Raw genomic sequence first — 16,324 nt, 5'->3', positions numbered from 1 at the left:
TTTTTTTCATGCTAAATAGTATGTGAATCTAGATTTTAACTTGTATGTGCTACTTACATTAGTGAAAATATTATATGATATCTGCAGAAAATATGCATGGTTTTCTAAATAAAACATTTTTACATCTAATCATATTGAATTTTTCAAATGATCATTCTTGCAGTTATTTTTGCTTTACAAAATTGAACTCATGTTAATATCATAGCAAAAATTAAACTCGTATAAATATCATGCATTAAATTTAAATAGAAGGGGCATTCCGAGAATTGAACTCGGGACCTCTCGCACCCTAAGCGAGAATCATACCACTAGACCAAATGCCCATGTTTACTTATAAAGTCACTTTTTAAATAAAAATTTTATATATATATATATGATGATTTTAGCTGGAGATAAATAATCCCATGTTGGCAGACAATTTTTGTAGTTATTATAAGCTTTTCATCGTGATTCGTGTGTTTTTTTATGTTATATAAGACTGACCGGAAAAAAAGTGAGGTTTTTTTTTAGTAATGAAAAGCTTTCATGATCACAAGAGATACGCGCAGAAAGTAAAGTTGAATCAAATTTTATATGAAAACTCCATTAATTGAAGAGTGATATCAATATGGTTTGCATGTCGACAAGCATATGAAACAAGCATTTTTCACACCAAATCATATAAAGAACTGTTCAATAATCAATTGTACGTTCTGTTCTATAAAAAGCTCTGTTTCTTCATTATAAAATGACAAATAGACAATCAAAGTACACCTTTTTAAATAGTAAAATACACTTTTATGCATGGACTAGTAATATTTGAAATTTATTATTAAATTATTAATTTATCATTTTACTATTTTCTCTATTCATAAACTAAATAATATTCACCAATGAGTTATAGTTCAAATGGCATAGTCTCCCCATACTTAACTAAGAGGTCGCAGATTCGAGTCTCTCTATCTTTGGTAAAAAAAAAAAAAAAAACTAAATAATATTCATCTTTAAATTAAGTTAATTTCAAATTTCTTAAAATTATAATAAATTCAGTATTATATTTTATATGAAAAAATTTTAAAATTTGAGTTCAGTATCAGAATCCCTACGACCAGGACCAATAGAAAGAATAATTACTGTATTCCAATTATAAAAAAGTTTTTGGAAAGAGAATACAGAAAGTAACTATTTATTGACTTATTGTTGAATAAAGCGTGGGTTCTATGTACACTAGGACCTATATACCACATATAATAATGGAAAGTAGATAGATTTTAATTTGATGTAAAATATTTGGTAAAATCATTTAATTATATATGTTCTTTTAAATAATATGTGATTAATATAAATATATATTTTTTAATTTGATGTTATGTGATTTAACATACATGTAAAATTATTTTACATTGATAGCGCATTAAAATTAAATTATAATAATTATCTATTTTTAATGACAAAATAAAAGTACATTTTTGTATGCAGATTAAAATATGAATGCAAGTGAGTGTTTTTATATAAGATGTGGCAGCAATTTCACTGGCTGAAGATGTTGGTCCAAAAAGTTGTTTTGGCATTTTACATTAGAGTACCTCAAAAATTAAAAATTAAAAAAATAAAATAAGTTATGGTTTGAAAAATAGAATCACCATGCAGCATTCACCATTCACAATTCACCAAACCCAACCCTTTTTCTTTGTCTTCATCACTGTTACCCTCTATTCTTCTATCTAATAATCTAGCTGTCTTTCTGTGTTATCTTTTTTATTGGTTTCTTTCTTCTGAGTCCTAAGAATATAAAGAAAGAAAATGTCATCATTGAAAAACCATAATAATAATAATAATTGGCATTCACCAATGGCTTCTTCATTTGCTGAACTTCTTCCCTCAGATGATGGAGCCTCATACAAGAAGAAGCTATCACTTCCTTCATATATATGTCATGATCCTAGAAGTGTTGCTTCATCAAAGCACAAGTCAGAGAAATCCACTGTAAGAAGATATGATATCATATGATACCATAAATGCTTCGTTTTTATTCGTGTATGCATATTGTTTGCATAAATGCTTCAAATACTACTATTATATTTAATACTCTTACTTGCATAGGTAAGAAGTGGCTCTTCTTCATCGTTCAAGAGGCCTGGTTCAGCTTCTGAGAGATCAAACTCTAGGTCTCTGGTGGCAGCAGATTCAAGAATGGATGAAGTTGCTATTGGAGCAGTGATGAAAATCCTCAGTGGCTACATTGGAAGATATGTAAAAGATGAACTTTTCAGGAGAAAAATCAGGGAAAGATGCAGTTCTGTGATGGAGAGAAGAAGAAGAGAGGACTCAAATGATGAGGTTTTTGAGAATTTGGAAATGGGCATGGGGAAAGTTGATAAATTGGTAGAAGATCATGGAAGAATGAGGCAAGTTATGTTGATCAAAAGCTTGAAGAATTCCATTGAGATATTAACCATAATAGTTGCTTCCTCTTTGAATGCTAAAGATTCTCATCTTTCTGCTTGTGCTCAAATTTACTTGGCAATAGCTTATAAGATGTTGAAGAAAGAGAGAGTTTCCTCAAAGCATTTACTTCAAGTGTTTTGTGATTCTCCAAGTATGGCTAGAACATATCTGATTCCTGATCTTTGGGAGCACTTGTTTCTTCCCCATCTTCTCCATCTCAAAATTTGGTATAACAAGGAGATTGAGTCTCTTTCAAATGAAGATCATGGTGATAACAAAAGGAAAATGAAGGTGTTGAGCAAAGTCTACAATGAAAAAATGGATGCTGGAACTAGTCTCTTTGCTTTGTACTACAAGCAATGGCTGAAAGTTGGGGCCACAGAGCCTCCTCTTCCTGTTGTATCATTGCCATCAATGCCAAGTTGCAGATCATCATCAAGAAGAAAATCTTCAGATTCTTTGGTTTCAAATTCCTCAATCAATCCAAACTTGTAAGTGATTTGAATTACTTATTCTTCCGAATTTCGTATATTCGTAACTAAATGTATCTGGATACTACTTGTTTCCAAATTCATTGAGTTATGAATATTTCAAATTTTTAAAATGACAAATATTATGTTTCGGTTCTCTTCAACAGATATAAGGCAGTGTTTGGCCCCAAACTGGAGCAGCAACCTACTGGTCCGGATGAACAAAAAGGAGCCATTGTAATTTATAAGGGCTCAGAGATTAATGATAAAATTTATGGAGATGAATACAGGAGTTCATCTCAGGTTAGTTGTTTCTTTCCTTTATTTCACAGATGAAAATTTTCTTATTTACTCCCTTCATTCCACAATATCTGTCACTTATAGAAATCTGTTTATTCATAATCAGTTGTGTCCAGATATGATTGATTTATGAATGTATCAAATTTCTAAAGTGAACGATAATGCAAAACAGAAGGAGTATACTGTAGAATTGATGTCTTGATACATGATTCTATTTTCTTGCTGTTGTCAGAGAGAAAGAGATGTATATATGGGAAGATCATCAATCCAAGTTGACAAGAATCATGGTCAATTATGGCCCGAGTCGCAGAGATTGGACTATTTCCAGTGCTTTTCTTGCAGGAACATACCTACAGAAGGATTGGAAAACAGCAGCTACAGATCCAAGAACATTGCTTCAATCAGAAGGGGAGGAATAAATTCTCTTTCAAGTGATTTGGTTGGAGCTATTGCAATTATATGTTCATCTGATATCCTAAGTGAATGCGAATCGGCTATTCGTGTGGTTACCTCAGCTTGGTTGAGGTCTCCTGGTGATCCGCTCATTGTAGAAGCATTAACACAACATAGTGTAGTTGAAGCTATGTTAGAGGTGCTATTTGCCTCGTCTGAAGATGAAATTCTAGAATTGATTATATCAATTTTAGCTGAATTAGTAGCAAGGAGCGACGCGATTCGACAAATTATACTGAACTCTGATCCACAACTAGAATTGTTTGTGAAACTTCTGAGAAGCACTAGTCTGTTTCTGAAAGCTGCGGTTCTGCTTTATCTATCAAAGCCGCAGGCAAAACAAATGTTATCATCAGAATGGGTGCCATTAGTACTTAGAGTGTTGGAGTTTGGAGACAAACTGCAGACCCTTTTCACAGTGCAATGCAGTCCTCAAGTTGCAGCATTTTACTTTCTTGATCAACTTCTCACCGGTTTCAATGAAGATAAGAATCTGGAGAATGCAAGGCAAGTTCTTTCACTTGGGGGATTGACACTGCTTATGAGAAGAATTGAAGATGGAGAGATTCATGAAAGAAACAAAGCTGCTTTGATAATTTCCTGTTGTATACAAGCTGAAGGAAGCTGTAGATGCTTCTTAGCTGATAATATAAACAAGACATCTTTGCTAGAACTCATTGTTCTTGGAAACAAACAAAGTTCAAGCGCTTTCGCCTTTTCCGTGTTAGTTGAGTTGCTCTGCCTAGATAGGTATGTCTTGTTCTTCTATCATTTCTTGCTTACAAAATCAGCAGAATTTTAAACAAATCTGTTTTCAACATTAAGAAAAATGATGATAATCTTTTAAAACAATACCAGAAGAATGAAGGTTTTGAACTTCTTGAAAGGGCTTAAAGATGGATGGAGTGGATTAAACATCATGCACATTGTATACATTTACCTCAAGAAAGCTCCACCTGAAGAATGCCCTTTAGTTGCAGTGATAATATTGCTGCTTGATCTTATGGTAACTCTTCCTACAATTTTTTTTTTTAACTCCATTCATAACCATATTAGTCTATATTGAACTTACTTCAATGAATATGTTGAAGAGTTCACAAATGCAGTAGCAGTTGTGTTGCAGGAAGATCCTTTCAAAAGTAGCTTATACAGAGCAGAAGCAATTGAGGCACTTATATCTGCTTTAAATTGCCAAACATGCAACGATAGAGTTCAAGATCAATCATCCAGAGCTTTACACTTACTTGGAGGCCACTTTTCCTACACAGGAGAATCACTATTGGAAAAATCACTTTTACATAAAGCAGGTTTTAGGGAGATTTGCTTAGAAGATTCCTTCGTCGCCAAGGGAATCTTCGTTTATGATTCGATTCACAAGGTAATCTTTGGTTAAATGTTACAATTATGTATCATGTCAGGGACTTGTTTCTGTTCTTAAATAACTGTTCACTTTGACAAATCAATATATCTGGACATAATTAGGCTTTGTTTGAAAAAATATTTTTGTCTAGACAAATTTTGTCTAATTTTCTGTCTATTCAAAAGCTCGAAACAATGAAAGAGACTCAACTTTTCTATCTCGTCCTTGTCTCCTGTATCTGTATTTTCTGTCTTGAAACACTTACCATACGCAACAGAGCATAAGTGCTGGTTAAGTGCTGGCCAGTATTTAACAAAAGTGCTGGCCCCTTAGCACTCCTCTATTGTTGTTTCTCCATTCAAGCCCTTCAAAGTATTGATTGGTTGTGTGTTTGCATGATTGTTATAGAACAAGGAGGAAGAAGAAATTGAGAGTTGGCAACAAAAAGTAGGTTGTGTGTTGTTAAAATGTGGAAACAAGAAGTTGATATCAGCACTTGGAGAATGCATGGCAAATGGAACACCAAGTGTAGCAAGAGCAAGCCTTATAACTATTTCATGGATGAGCAGCTACCTCCACTTGGTTGAAGATAAAAGGTTGCCACCAATGGCTTTCTCAATCTTAACCCCACACTTGATACAATCCTTGAATCATGACAAAGATGTTGAGGAAAGAGTTCTAGCTTCATATTCATTGCTTTGCCTCATTAAAAATTCAGGTAATTAATATCTTATACAAAGATCTATTTAATTATAACTAAAGACAAAAGGAATATTAGTTAGATGCCAATTTCAATGCATAACTAATAAACTCATTATTAATTATTTCCTCCAAAGGTGCAATGCCAAACTTTAACTTTTGTCCTGAAAGTATATATAATTGTCTTACTCATGTCTCAAACTTAAGATTTGACATATCACAGAGCACATCCCAATAATGTTTTTTTTTTTTTTGTTGGGAAAAAAAATGGGTCTAGATCAGATTCTTATTTTAAATTTGAATGGCTATGTTACACTACATCAATGTATTCCTGTACTATGACTCTATATTATATATTCAATTTTTTATTAATTTATTAGTCCTTATTTTTGACACATTATTATTTTGTAGGATTCCTTCCATCGTTGGATAAAGACTCACTAAGACACCTCAAAAATCTCTCCCTAGTGACATGGACTGCCAATGAACTCATCTCAATCTTCTCAAAAGGGAGCTTGCATTCAAGACAATAATAATATTATTATTATGACATAATTTTTTTTTTATCATTTTCAAATGCTTATTGTAATCAAATCAATCTCACCCTTGAGTTTTGTATAGTTAGTTGACTATTTATTTAACGTGTGATTTAAATTAATCAATCATTAATTAAAATGATGCAACATAATATAATTTTAGAAATATGTTAAATTAATACTTTTTAAATTTACCAGGGTTAATACTCATTCGTTTCTAGAAGATCACGCGTTCTTCATTTTTGTCTCTGAATGATTTTTTTTTAAATCACATTCGTCCTTCTATTAACCTTTTCACGCTGCCGTTAACGATTTGCTGACCTAGAACGTGAAGTAACAGCACAACCTACTAAATGACGTCGTTTTGCCCTTTAAAAGTGTGTAAGTTGTCAAACGCCACCGTTTTAAAAGTAGAGAGTGTAAAAACGGTGGAGTTTGACAACTTACACACTCTTAAAGGGCAAAACGACGTCGTTTGGTAAGTTGTGCTACCACTTCACGTTTTAAGTCAATAAATTTTTAACGGCAGTATGAAGATATTAGTAAGAGAACAAACATGATTTAAAAAAAATAATTCAGAGATTAATTTGATTAAAAATTTTATTTAAAGACAAAAATAAAAAACATGTGATCTAAAAACGAATTTGAATATTAAATCAAATTAACCATAATGGGATACTATGATTTCATGATTTGGAATGCTTGTTTAGGCAAAGAAATAAACTAGAAAGAAAACAAAATAGAGGGTAGAAAGGGACAGTGAAACAAGAATTCAGTAATAATAGAACATGTCGAATTTAGTAGCTTCATATCTTGATGTCAATATTATTACCATAGTTTCTAGATTACAAAAATTTGTACTAATGTAATAATAATGTTACACTGTCCCTTTATTTTCACTCCCCTAAAACAGAAAGGAATGAGGAAAGGTGATAGAAGACAAAAGGGAAACTTCAATGTTTTTTTATTTTATTTTATTTATTTATTTTCATTGTCACATGGATATCAACTTATTATCTGTTACGTGGTCCTGCATGTGCAGCTGTTTGGTCGAGATTGTGACAGCGTGAACATCCACCACTTCATCATGCATACAATTAATTAAACAGAATTTATTGGATAAATAAAAAATAAAAAATCTTCATTTTCTTTCTTGTTTATTGTCAACAATAGAAGACGAACTGTATGTAACTGGCAATTTGAGGCCTCATAATTGAAGAGGCAACTTGTGGTCGATTGTGTTTAGTTTTTTATTTTTAAAATTTTATAAAACAATAATAATAAAAATAATAAAATAAAAATACAAATTAAACATATTTTATTTTTTTCCCTTTAATAATACTGCCAGTTTGGCATTAATTCATTATTACTAATTGAGTGATTACTTATGAGTAATGACACATTTCTATTAATCTAGCTACTATTCTGTTTATTAAATAATAAGGGTTTATCTAACCTTTGTTCTAAGAGTATGTATTAAATTTATAAATTAAAATTTTTTTTATTGAAAATATAAAAAATTTTAATTTTAATGAATTTTTTTTATTCATTAAATAAAAATATTTAAAACTTTTTATTAATAGTAAATTAAAAATGTGCCTTTAAGGCACATGTAACTAAATCCAAATAATAATAATAATAATAATAATAATAATAATAATAATAATAATAATTTGTAATATCTCCTATAATTTGCTTAAAAGAAGTAAACAAAAAGTTCCAACGATATCAATTAGAGTTATTATATTACCAAAAATGTGATATCTTCAATTGAATGGTTACTTCATTCAATAGAATAAATTAAAGTTGTAGTAGCTAGTACTACTACTATATTAGTAGCAATGCTAGTATATTATTCTTGAATTATGTTGCCCTTGCCCTCATGAAGAGGACAACTTAAATATACCATATGCATTTTGAATAATTTAACAATATATAGTGATATTAATTTAGTGTTACCCACCTCTTAAAGGGCACTAGTGTCTAGTGTGTAGTGTGTAGGTACCTCAGTGATTTCATTGTCCAATAAGTCAATAACTTATCTCTCCATGCATCATGCATGCAATGCTTTCATAATTGTTGATAACCCCATCTATATCATCCTCAACCCTTCATCCAATACCTAAGGGGGGACCTCCCTCTCCCTCTCTCTCTCTCTTCAACATGCAAATTCCTTAAATAAATATAAAATGTAATGTATTACTTTTCTTTATGAGGTATTTCATCTCTGTAATAAAAAAATTACGCAAATATTAATTATGTTGCAATTTTATAAGTAATACATACGAAAATAGAAGAGAGAATTTTGTTTTATATAATAAAAAGCTAAAATTTAAAATATGATTATTTGCTATTTGACCAATTTTATACTGTTATTAAATAATATATATTAAACTGATAAAATACTTGGTTCTAATAATTAAATTAAACCAGTCAATTTAATTAAATTAAGGGTTACGTATGATTTTGGTTCTTAAAATATAGGTCGAAAATTTTTTTCGTCTCTAACATTTTTTTGCGTATTAAATCGTTCTTAAGGTTCAACGTAGTTTTAAAATCATCTTTTTAACCTAAATTTTAAAATTCAGGACTAATTAAATTATCCCTAAAAAAAGTTATTAAAAAAAGCCATTAATAGAAAAAAACCACAAAAAAGTTATTAATGGAGTACCAACAATAACAATACACAATACACAATATTCATCAACACAATATACAAATTTAAGAACAACAATAACATCATTTATTGCAATCTAATATTTCAAATTCAACAACAATATAGAAGGGAAGAAGAGGATGAGATTTAAAACTGTTTGCGGAGGAGAAGCATGTCCATGAGCGACGCATAGTAGAGACGACGTCGTGAAGAAGATAGAGTTAATGTCGCTGCTGCTCCTCATTGTCATTATTCCACGGTCGTCGTTGTCCTTTTCTGTATTTGTTTCTGGTTCTGTTTTTTCTGTTTTTACTTTTGATAAAGAAGAGATGATGCTATGATGAAAAAAAAGAAGAAGACAATAGTAATTTGGTTCAAAAGACAATTTTAAAATTACTTTAAAATTTAGAGACGATTTTGTATAAAAAAATGTTGAAAAAAAAAATTTTAACCTATACCTTAAGAACTAAAATTGTATTTAACCCTTAAATTAATCAAAATAAAATTGATCATTGAATCAATCTAATTCGAGTAAAAAATCAATTAATAATAAATCAGATTTACTAATGGGTTAAATTAGTTTGTTTTTAACAATTAATTAATTTTAAATAATAAATTATAAAAAGTTATATTTTAAAAAAATATAATATATAAAAAAATTATTTTGTATTTTAAGGATATTAGTTAAGTATTTGTTTTAATGTTATTTATTATAAAAATAAAAATTTTTATATTTTTAATACATTAAATATATAAAAAACATTAAAATATTTTTTTCATATGCTTAACCAATACCTTAAAGCAGATGAAAACGATATATATATATATATATATATATATATATATATATATATATATATATTATTTTATTATATTCGATTTAATTTTAATTAGATTTCGAGTGAGTTTTTAAACATTTAGATATCTAATTCTCCTGAATCCACGGTCGGTTTGATTTTCACCTTGCGTAAAATAATGAATTTTACAACTAATTCAATTAAAAAACCATATATATGAGTGTAAATAATGTACGTGTATTGTGTAATAATAGTTGGTTTGGAAAAAAGGTTGGCAGAAGAGACTTGACAGAAATTTTAAGGATTGTTTTCCCCATTGTCCTTTTGCGGATTCCCAAGATAACAGTAAATTAAATTAAAGTGTGTCAAAGCTCAAAATTTAAAGCAACTACTACTTTATCTCCATGACTCCATGGTCCCTATACTCCTCTCTATCTTCTCTGGGCTGTTCACGTGCCGCTATCTCTTCTATGCACTTTACTTACGTACCAAATAATAATGTTATGCACCACTATTTTAGAATCTTTGTTGTATTATATTGCCGGTGTATATTACATTACATTACACTAGATATGTATGTTACTTACCACTATAAATATATATTCTAATAATGAAGTTGAAAATTATTGTATATATAACTGTTTGTGATGAATCATGTAGTTGGAATTTTATATGTGCAGAAGAATTTGGCTGCTAATAGAAGAGAATCTGGCCAGGGACCACACGACCACAATTCCAATCGTTAAGACACAGACATTCGTGAAAGATGAAAACCAAGTATGAATATAAAAAATATACGTAAATTTAAAAACTCAAATGTAAAAAGATTCCTTTGAATACTTGCATAATGCTGCACGCTTGTTTATATATGGTAAGTGAATTATACACTAGTGTTGAGCCATTTTAGGGTTTTTGTATAGTGTCTTATGTGATGCTAAGAGATTGTAATTTTTAGAAAAAGATAAGGAATTTTTTGTTATATTTAACGAATTACTTTATTGTTGGTGGAAGTTAATATTGCATATGCCAACAATTCAAGAGTTACCATGAGTCCCACTAGACCCTGAATAAGTGTGTTCTTTTCCTTGAATAAGGTTTCAATCCAATTTGTTTGCTTAGAAGAGGACACAACATACAAATAAAACAAAAGTTGTATTTAGATTTTTGTTTCTAAATTCTAATATAGATTTGCAAAAGTAAAAATTTGTCATCTACTACTTTATCATCTAATCTAATTATTAGTTAAAAGTTATTTTCTAACAAAAACATTCTTTTAAATTGGATCATTGATATAACCGAGATAGTGTAGATTCTTCTTTTTTTTTTGGGAGGGGGATTCCTTATTAAAATTTTTTTTAATGCGTATTTTAGTTGTGGATCTTGTTTTTGGTCTTTAACTTTCTAATGCATGTTTGCTTTTTGGTCAGTAAAAGATAGCTTGTTTGAGCAAGTTAAAGTGAAAACTATGAGCTAGCCCATTATCTAAGAGCCCATTATACCTTTAGAGATACTAGACCCCATAAAAAGTCTATTTTTTTGTTATTGGACCCATAAGAAGTATATTAGTCCGAAGGAGTTTTGAGCCTCTGGCCCATTGTTAATAAAAAAAACATGTTTCATATTAAGTTTCGGCTTGTTTGGTTTTTTTAATCGAGAGAAAGGTGTATGAATATTAAGAGAGGGAGAACAATAATTTATTCTCATCGTAAAAAGAATGAAAAAAATTTTTTAAATTCAAAAATATTTACTGAGTTATTACACTTTATAAAATATATACTATATACTTTTTATATATTCCTACTAAAAAAATTATAAGTAAACTTACATCTACTGCTGGTACAAAATTAATCTAAGCAACACTAACATATTTCATAATAATTAATTTTAAAAAGACTAAATTATTTTTACATGATTAATTAAAATTGTATAATTGTATTATAAATAGAAATTTTACATATAAAAAAAGAATAAAATATTTTTATATTTGATTTTTAAAAGATTAAAATAATTTTTTAAGATGAATATTAAATATCATTTTTAAAATTTGTTAAGATGAATCAAGTATACAAATATACAATTATAATTAAACAAAATATATATATAATCTTTAACTTTATTTGAATGATACTTATACTATGGTTTACTGTACAAATTTTACAAGAGAAACAATTTCTCTCTTATAAAAAGTAACATACGTGTGAATAGAAAAAAATATTTTTTTCTTTTTAAAGATTAATTAAAAAAATCTAAAAAAATATCATTATAAGACTAATTTATATTGTTTGATTGTATTACAAATTGAGAATTTGAATATAATTTTAAAAACACTAATATTCTTGTAATTTATATTGACCAAAATCCTTTTAATCATTAAGTATAAAAAGGATTTTTTTTTGTCTGAAATAACATAAAAAATAATTATTTTTTAAAATTCTATTATTTAATTTTAATTTTAAATTTTTTTGTTTAGGACAAACTTAAAAACTCTATAGTTTATATAGAGTTTGTCTGACCCGACAAACTTCTATATTTTTTTAGAATTCGCTTATCTTCCGGAGAACTTCAATGGATGAGAAAGAAAAAAGTTAGAAGGTTAATAATGACAACTATTATCATCGTCTACTAAGTACATAAGAATACACAAGAATACACAGGAATAAGTCGTATTTTTTTCTATGAAATAGTGATTTTTTTAATTTATAATTAAAATTTTTTGTTAAATATGACTTATTCATGTGTACCTGTGTATTTTTTGAGACGATTATAATGGTTATCCTTGGTGCCGGTGATATTGAAAAAGCAACACTTGTTGTTGGTGTACTTTTGTATATTCCTATTATATATAATGGCTTACAAATTGGAATTTCCGAAAATTTGGGTGAACTACAGGGTAGTGTTTGTTTTCAGTGAAGTTTGTCTTCAGTGAAGTTTAATGATAAAAAATACTTCTAATTTCATTGATTTTGCACAAACACAACGATTTATGTAAATATTATAACTTTTGAAAAATAAATTATCTCCGCAACACCACCAACAACAGAAGATCAGAGCTCTTCGTTCTCTTCACTAGTGCGTCAACTTGTTTCCAGCTACTTCTTCTTCATTAATGGTAGCAACACCAGATGATTATCCATTAAAAAATTATCAATAAAATTTTATTTTAGACTTTATCCATAAAATATATGAACCATCACAGGATTACACAACAGAACCAAAATATATAGTAATTATTAATAATATCATCATAAAAACAAACAAAAATGTTAGGAAGCTAAAAAAAAACAACAAAATGGGGAGTTGCCTATTATATATTAATTAGCTAGTGCATCGACCCAATTGAAAACACGTAATTACAAAATTAAAAGTAGTGTAGGAACCCAATTGAAAGTAAAAAAAGTATAAAAACCTCATTAAAAATTTGGTAAAACTATAAGAACTAACAGAATAATTAAACCAATAAAAAAAATACTAAGATCTTATGTTCTTTTTAAATGTTTCTTATATTGTCTTCAGCCAATTTGTTTTTGCTTTAAGCTTCAAACATTTAGTTTCAAAGTTTGACTTCTATTATTAAATATAAAAAAATTTATAGTGATGTAAATTGTCCCTTTATTTTTAAATTTTTTTTATAATAGAATAATCAATCTATATATCAAAAATATATTGAAAAAATAAATCTTTCAACTATTTTTTAAAATGTAGTATTCAAATCAACTAAAAAAGAAAATCCAACATCATCACTCTACTTTTAGAATTGGTTCAGTTCTGTAATAATCTCCTAGTGCTTATGCCCTTCATGCACACCTTATCATTTTGTCTCTAAAATCGTTAACATTAAGCACCCTATTTTGTTCAACATTATGTCATTTTTCTTAATGAATCACGTTTTCGTAGCATTCAACTCATTCATTTTTTTTTTCAGAATCGGTTCATTCCCAATCATTTTTCAGGATCGCTAATTCCCAAAGATGGCTGATAACGGAGTCCAACAACCCACCCAAACAGAGCTCTTAGCTCAGACTGCCAAACTTCAGGCGAAGGTTCGAAGGATAGCTGAATTGTCATCCAACAACCACGCTGACAAGCATGGCGAAGGGAACACGGACCCCCACAATCTCACCCCGCTAAAAAGAGAGGCTAACCATAGACAACCCTTTCTCGAAGAAGATTACCAAATTTCAAATGCCAAAAAAATTCGTGCTTCCAACCACCCTTGAACCATACAAGGGGTTCGATGATCCTCGTACCCATATTAAAAAATTTTAATCTATGATGTTCTTTAATGGCGCTTCTGAGCCAATACTTTGTCGAGCTTTCCCTACTTATCTTGATGGTGCTGCATTACTCTGGTTTTCTAAGTTGTCTGCAGGTTCAATCTCCTCTTTCGAAGAACTAGCGAGATCCTTCATCGATTACTTTGTTGCATCGAGAATATATGTGCATGGGTCAGACTACTTGAGCACCATCAGACAAGGGCAACAGGAGAGCTTAAAGAACTACATGACATGGTTTGCCGACTTAACCATGGAAATTCCATATCTGAACCCGGAGGTCCATTTACATGCCCTCAAAAGCGGCCTCTGTCCTAGCAAGTTTCAAGAAATGATCACAGTGACAAAACCAAAAACTTTGGACGAATTCCGAGAAAAGGCCGTCGGGCAGATAGAGGTCAAAGAGCTTCGTGAAGCTCGAAAAACAGACAAACACCTACCCAAAAGAGAAGAAGAGAAGGCTTTTAGGTCGTCAGGAAACAAGGAATCAAAGAACCTTTCAAGCTCACACCCAAATTTGATACCTACACCAGATTCAACATCAAAAGGGAAAACATAATCAAGAAAATCATTCACGCTAAAATAATCAAGCCCCCTACACGAGCAAGAAGCTACCAAGACCAGAGATTTGTGGACAAAAATAAATACTGTGCTTTCCACCTGAAGTTCGGGCACACCACAGACGAGTGTGTCATAGCAAAGGACTTATTAGAGAGGTTAGCTCGACAAGGTCTCCTAGACAAGTACATTGAGGAACAAAAGAACAAGGAAAACAACTCAGAACGAAAGGAGCGTCTACAAACATCCGCAGAACAAGACAAAAGGAAATGTATAGTGCCTGACCCACCAAGAAGCATAATAAACTACATATCAGGAGGATACGCGGGGGGGCGATGAAACAATCTCGACCAGGAAGCGCAGTTACCTGGAAATGCTAGCAATTGAAGGAACGACATACTCCAAAAAAAAAAACACACACAAAACATGCTGATAACCTTCTCCCAATCTGACCTCAATTCAACAAGCCCAAACCTTGATGACCTAGTGGTAATCTCCATTCAGACTAGAGAAATGTTGGTAAGGAAAGTTTTATTAGACCCAGGCAGCAATGCCGATGTCCTGTTTTACTCTACTTTTAAAAAGATGAAACTATGTGAAAAAGCCATGCAACCCTTTTCGGGAGAGTTGGTTGAGTTCTTTGGAGAGAGGGTCCCCATCCTAGGGCATAAATGGCTAAAGACGACAATGGAAGAAAGCCCATTGTCGAGAACAATTGATATTCAATACCTTATAGTAGACTGCTATAGTCCATATAATATGATTATGGGAAGGCCTACTTTGAATGCTTTTAGGACAGTGGTATCTACTTTACATTTGTACGTTAAGTTCCCTATGCAGGAAAACAGAATCGCAACAGTACATGCTGATCACCAAGAAGCTCGACAGTGCTACAATGCCAGCCTAAAGCAAAACTCAGAAAAACAAACACCTCGGCCACGGGTGCAAGCCATTCACCATCCCAGCGAGGTCCTAACGCTGTCCGAACTTGATCCCAGGGAAGACCTTAATGAAAGACCTCAACCCATAGACACCCTCCAACGAGTCATATTGACCAATAAGGAGGAACAATTCACATACATCGGAGAAGCTCTTAAAGGAGAAGAACAATCAAAATGAATCTTGGTACTTCGAAATAACGCCGATCTATTTGCATGGACACCGTCCGACATGCCTGGAATAGATCCAGAAGTCATTTGTCACAAGTTGGCTATTGACAAGGCGATCCGACCTGTTTCCCAAAAGAAAAGAAGCTTTGGAATAGAAAGAATGCAAGCAACCCTAGAGGAAACCAAGAAGCTCCTCAATGCAGGCTTCATCAGAGAGATCTGCTTCAGCATATGACTCTCCAACGTGATGATGGTAAGGAAAAGTTCATGTAAATGGTGCACGTGCGTCGACTTTACAAATCTAAATAAGGCCTGCCCTAAAGATGCTTATCCGCTACTTTGCATTGATAAATTATTAGATAATGCTTTCGGTTTTAACAGCTTAAGCTTCATGGATGTATACTCTAGTTATAACCAGATCATGATGCACCCAAAAGACCAAAGCAAAACAGCTTTCATAACAGAACATGGAAATTTAAGGTAATGCCATTTGGTCTAAAGAACGCAGATGCACCATATCAAAGACTAATGAACAAGGTGTTCCAAGAACAAATAGGTTGGAATGTGGAAATCTACGTAGACAATATGGTAGCAAAAACACCAGCACAAGGCGCACATTGTGATGACTTAGTAGAAATCTTCAACCAAATCCGAGCTTACAACATGAGGCTCAACCCAGAAAAATGCG

General features: G+C 31.0%; 1 protein-coding gene, 1 long non-coding RNA gene and 1 other non-coding gene across 3 annotated transcripts; 1 reads left to right on the top strand and 2 right to left on the bottom strand.

The window, feature by feature from the left end:
- Positions 1-251: 251 nt before the first annotated feature.
- TRNAP-AGG (transfer RNA proline (anticodon AGG)) lies at positions 252-323 on the bottom strand. Its single transcript has one exon. It is a non-coding gene; the product is annotated as a tRNA-Pro (tRNA).
- A 1,273-nt stretch (positions 324-1,596) lies between these two features.
- LOC112796124 (putative E3 ubiquitin-protein ligase LIN) lies at positions 1,597-6,367 on the top strand. The gene is made up of 8 exons (XM_025838428.3): positions 1,597-1,965; positions 2,083-2,918; positions 3,065-3,200; positions 3,430-4,400; positions 4,509-4,656; positions 4,774-5,028; positions 5,419-5,728; positions 6,121-6,367. The coding sequence occupies exons 1-8, from the start codon at positions 1,783-1,785 to the stop codon at positions 6,240-6,242; spliced, it is 2,961 nt and encodes a 986-aa protein (XP_025694213.1). The 5' UTR covers positions 1,597-1,782; the 3' UTR covers positions 6,243-6,367.
- Positions 3,116-5,523, bottom strand: LOC140184390 (uncharacterized). Its single transcript, XR_011880901.1, has 2 exons — positions 4,591-5,523; positions 3,116-4,458 (listed from the first exon to the last, which is right to left on the bottom strand). It is a non-coding gene; the product is annotated as an uncharacterized lncRNA (long non-coding RNA).
- Positions 6,368-16,324: the final 9,957 nt, after the last annotated feature.

Source organism: Arachis hypogaea, chromosome 4 (genome assembly GCF_003086295.3).
Source record: "Arachis hypogaea cultivar Tifrunner chromosome 4, arahy.Tifrunner.gnm2.J5K5, whole genome shotgun sequence".
Classification (NCBI taxonomy): domain Eukaryota; kingdom Viridiplantae; phylum Streptophyta; class Magnoliopsida; order Fabales; family Fabaceae; genus Arachis; species Arachis hypogaea.
This window is presented reverse-complemented; position numbering and strand designations above follow the sequence as displayed.

What these genes read in the sequence shown, in the direction of transcription:
- LOC112796124 (XM_025838428.3), top strand. Translation starts at nt 1,783, where the DNA reads ATGTCATCATTGAAAAACCATAATAATAATAATAATTGGCATTCACCA. An exon ending in ACAAGTCAGAGAAATCCACT is followed by an intron (nt 1,966 to 2,082) that starts GTAAGAAGATAT and finishes TTACTTGCATAG; the next exon opens with GTAAGAAGTGGCTCTTCTTC. An exon ending in TTTATGATTCGATTCACAAG is followed by an intron (nt 5,029 to 5,418) that starts GTAATCTTTGGT and finishes TGATTGTTATAG; the next exon opens with AACAAGGAGGAAGAAGAAAT.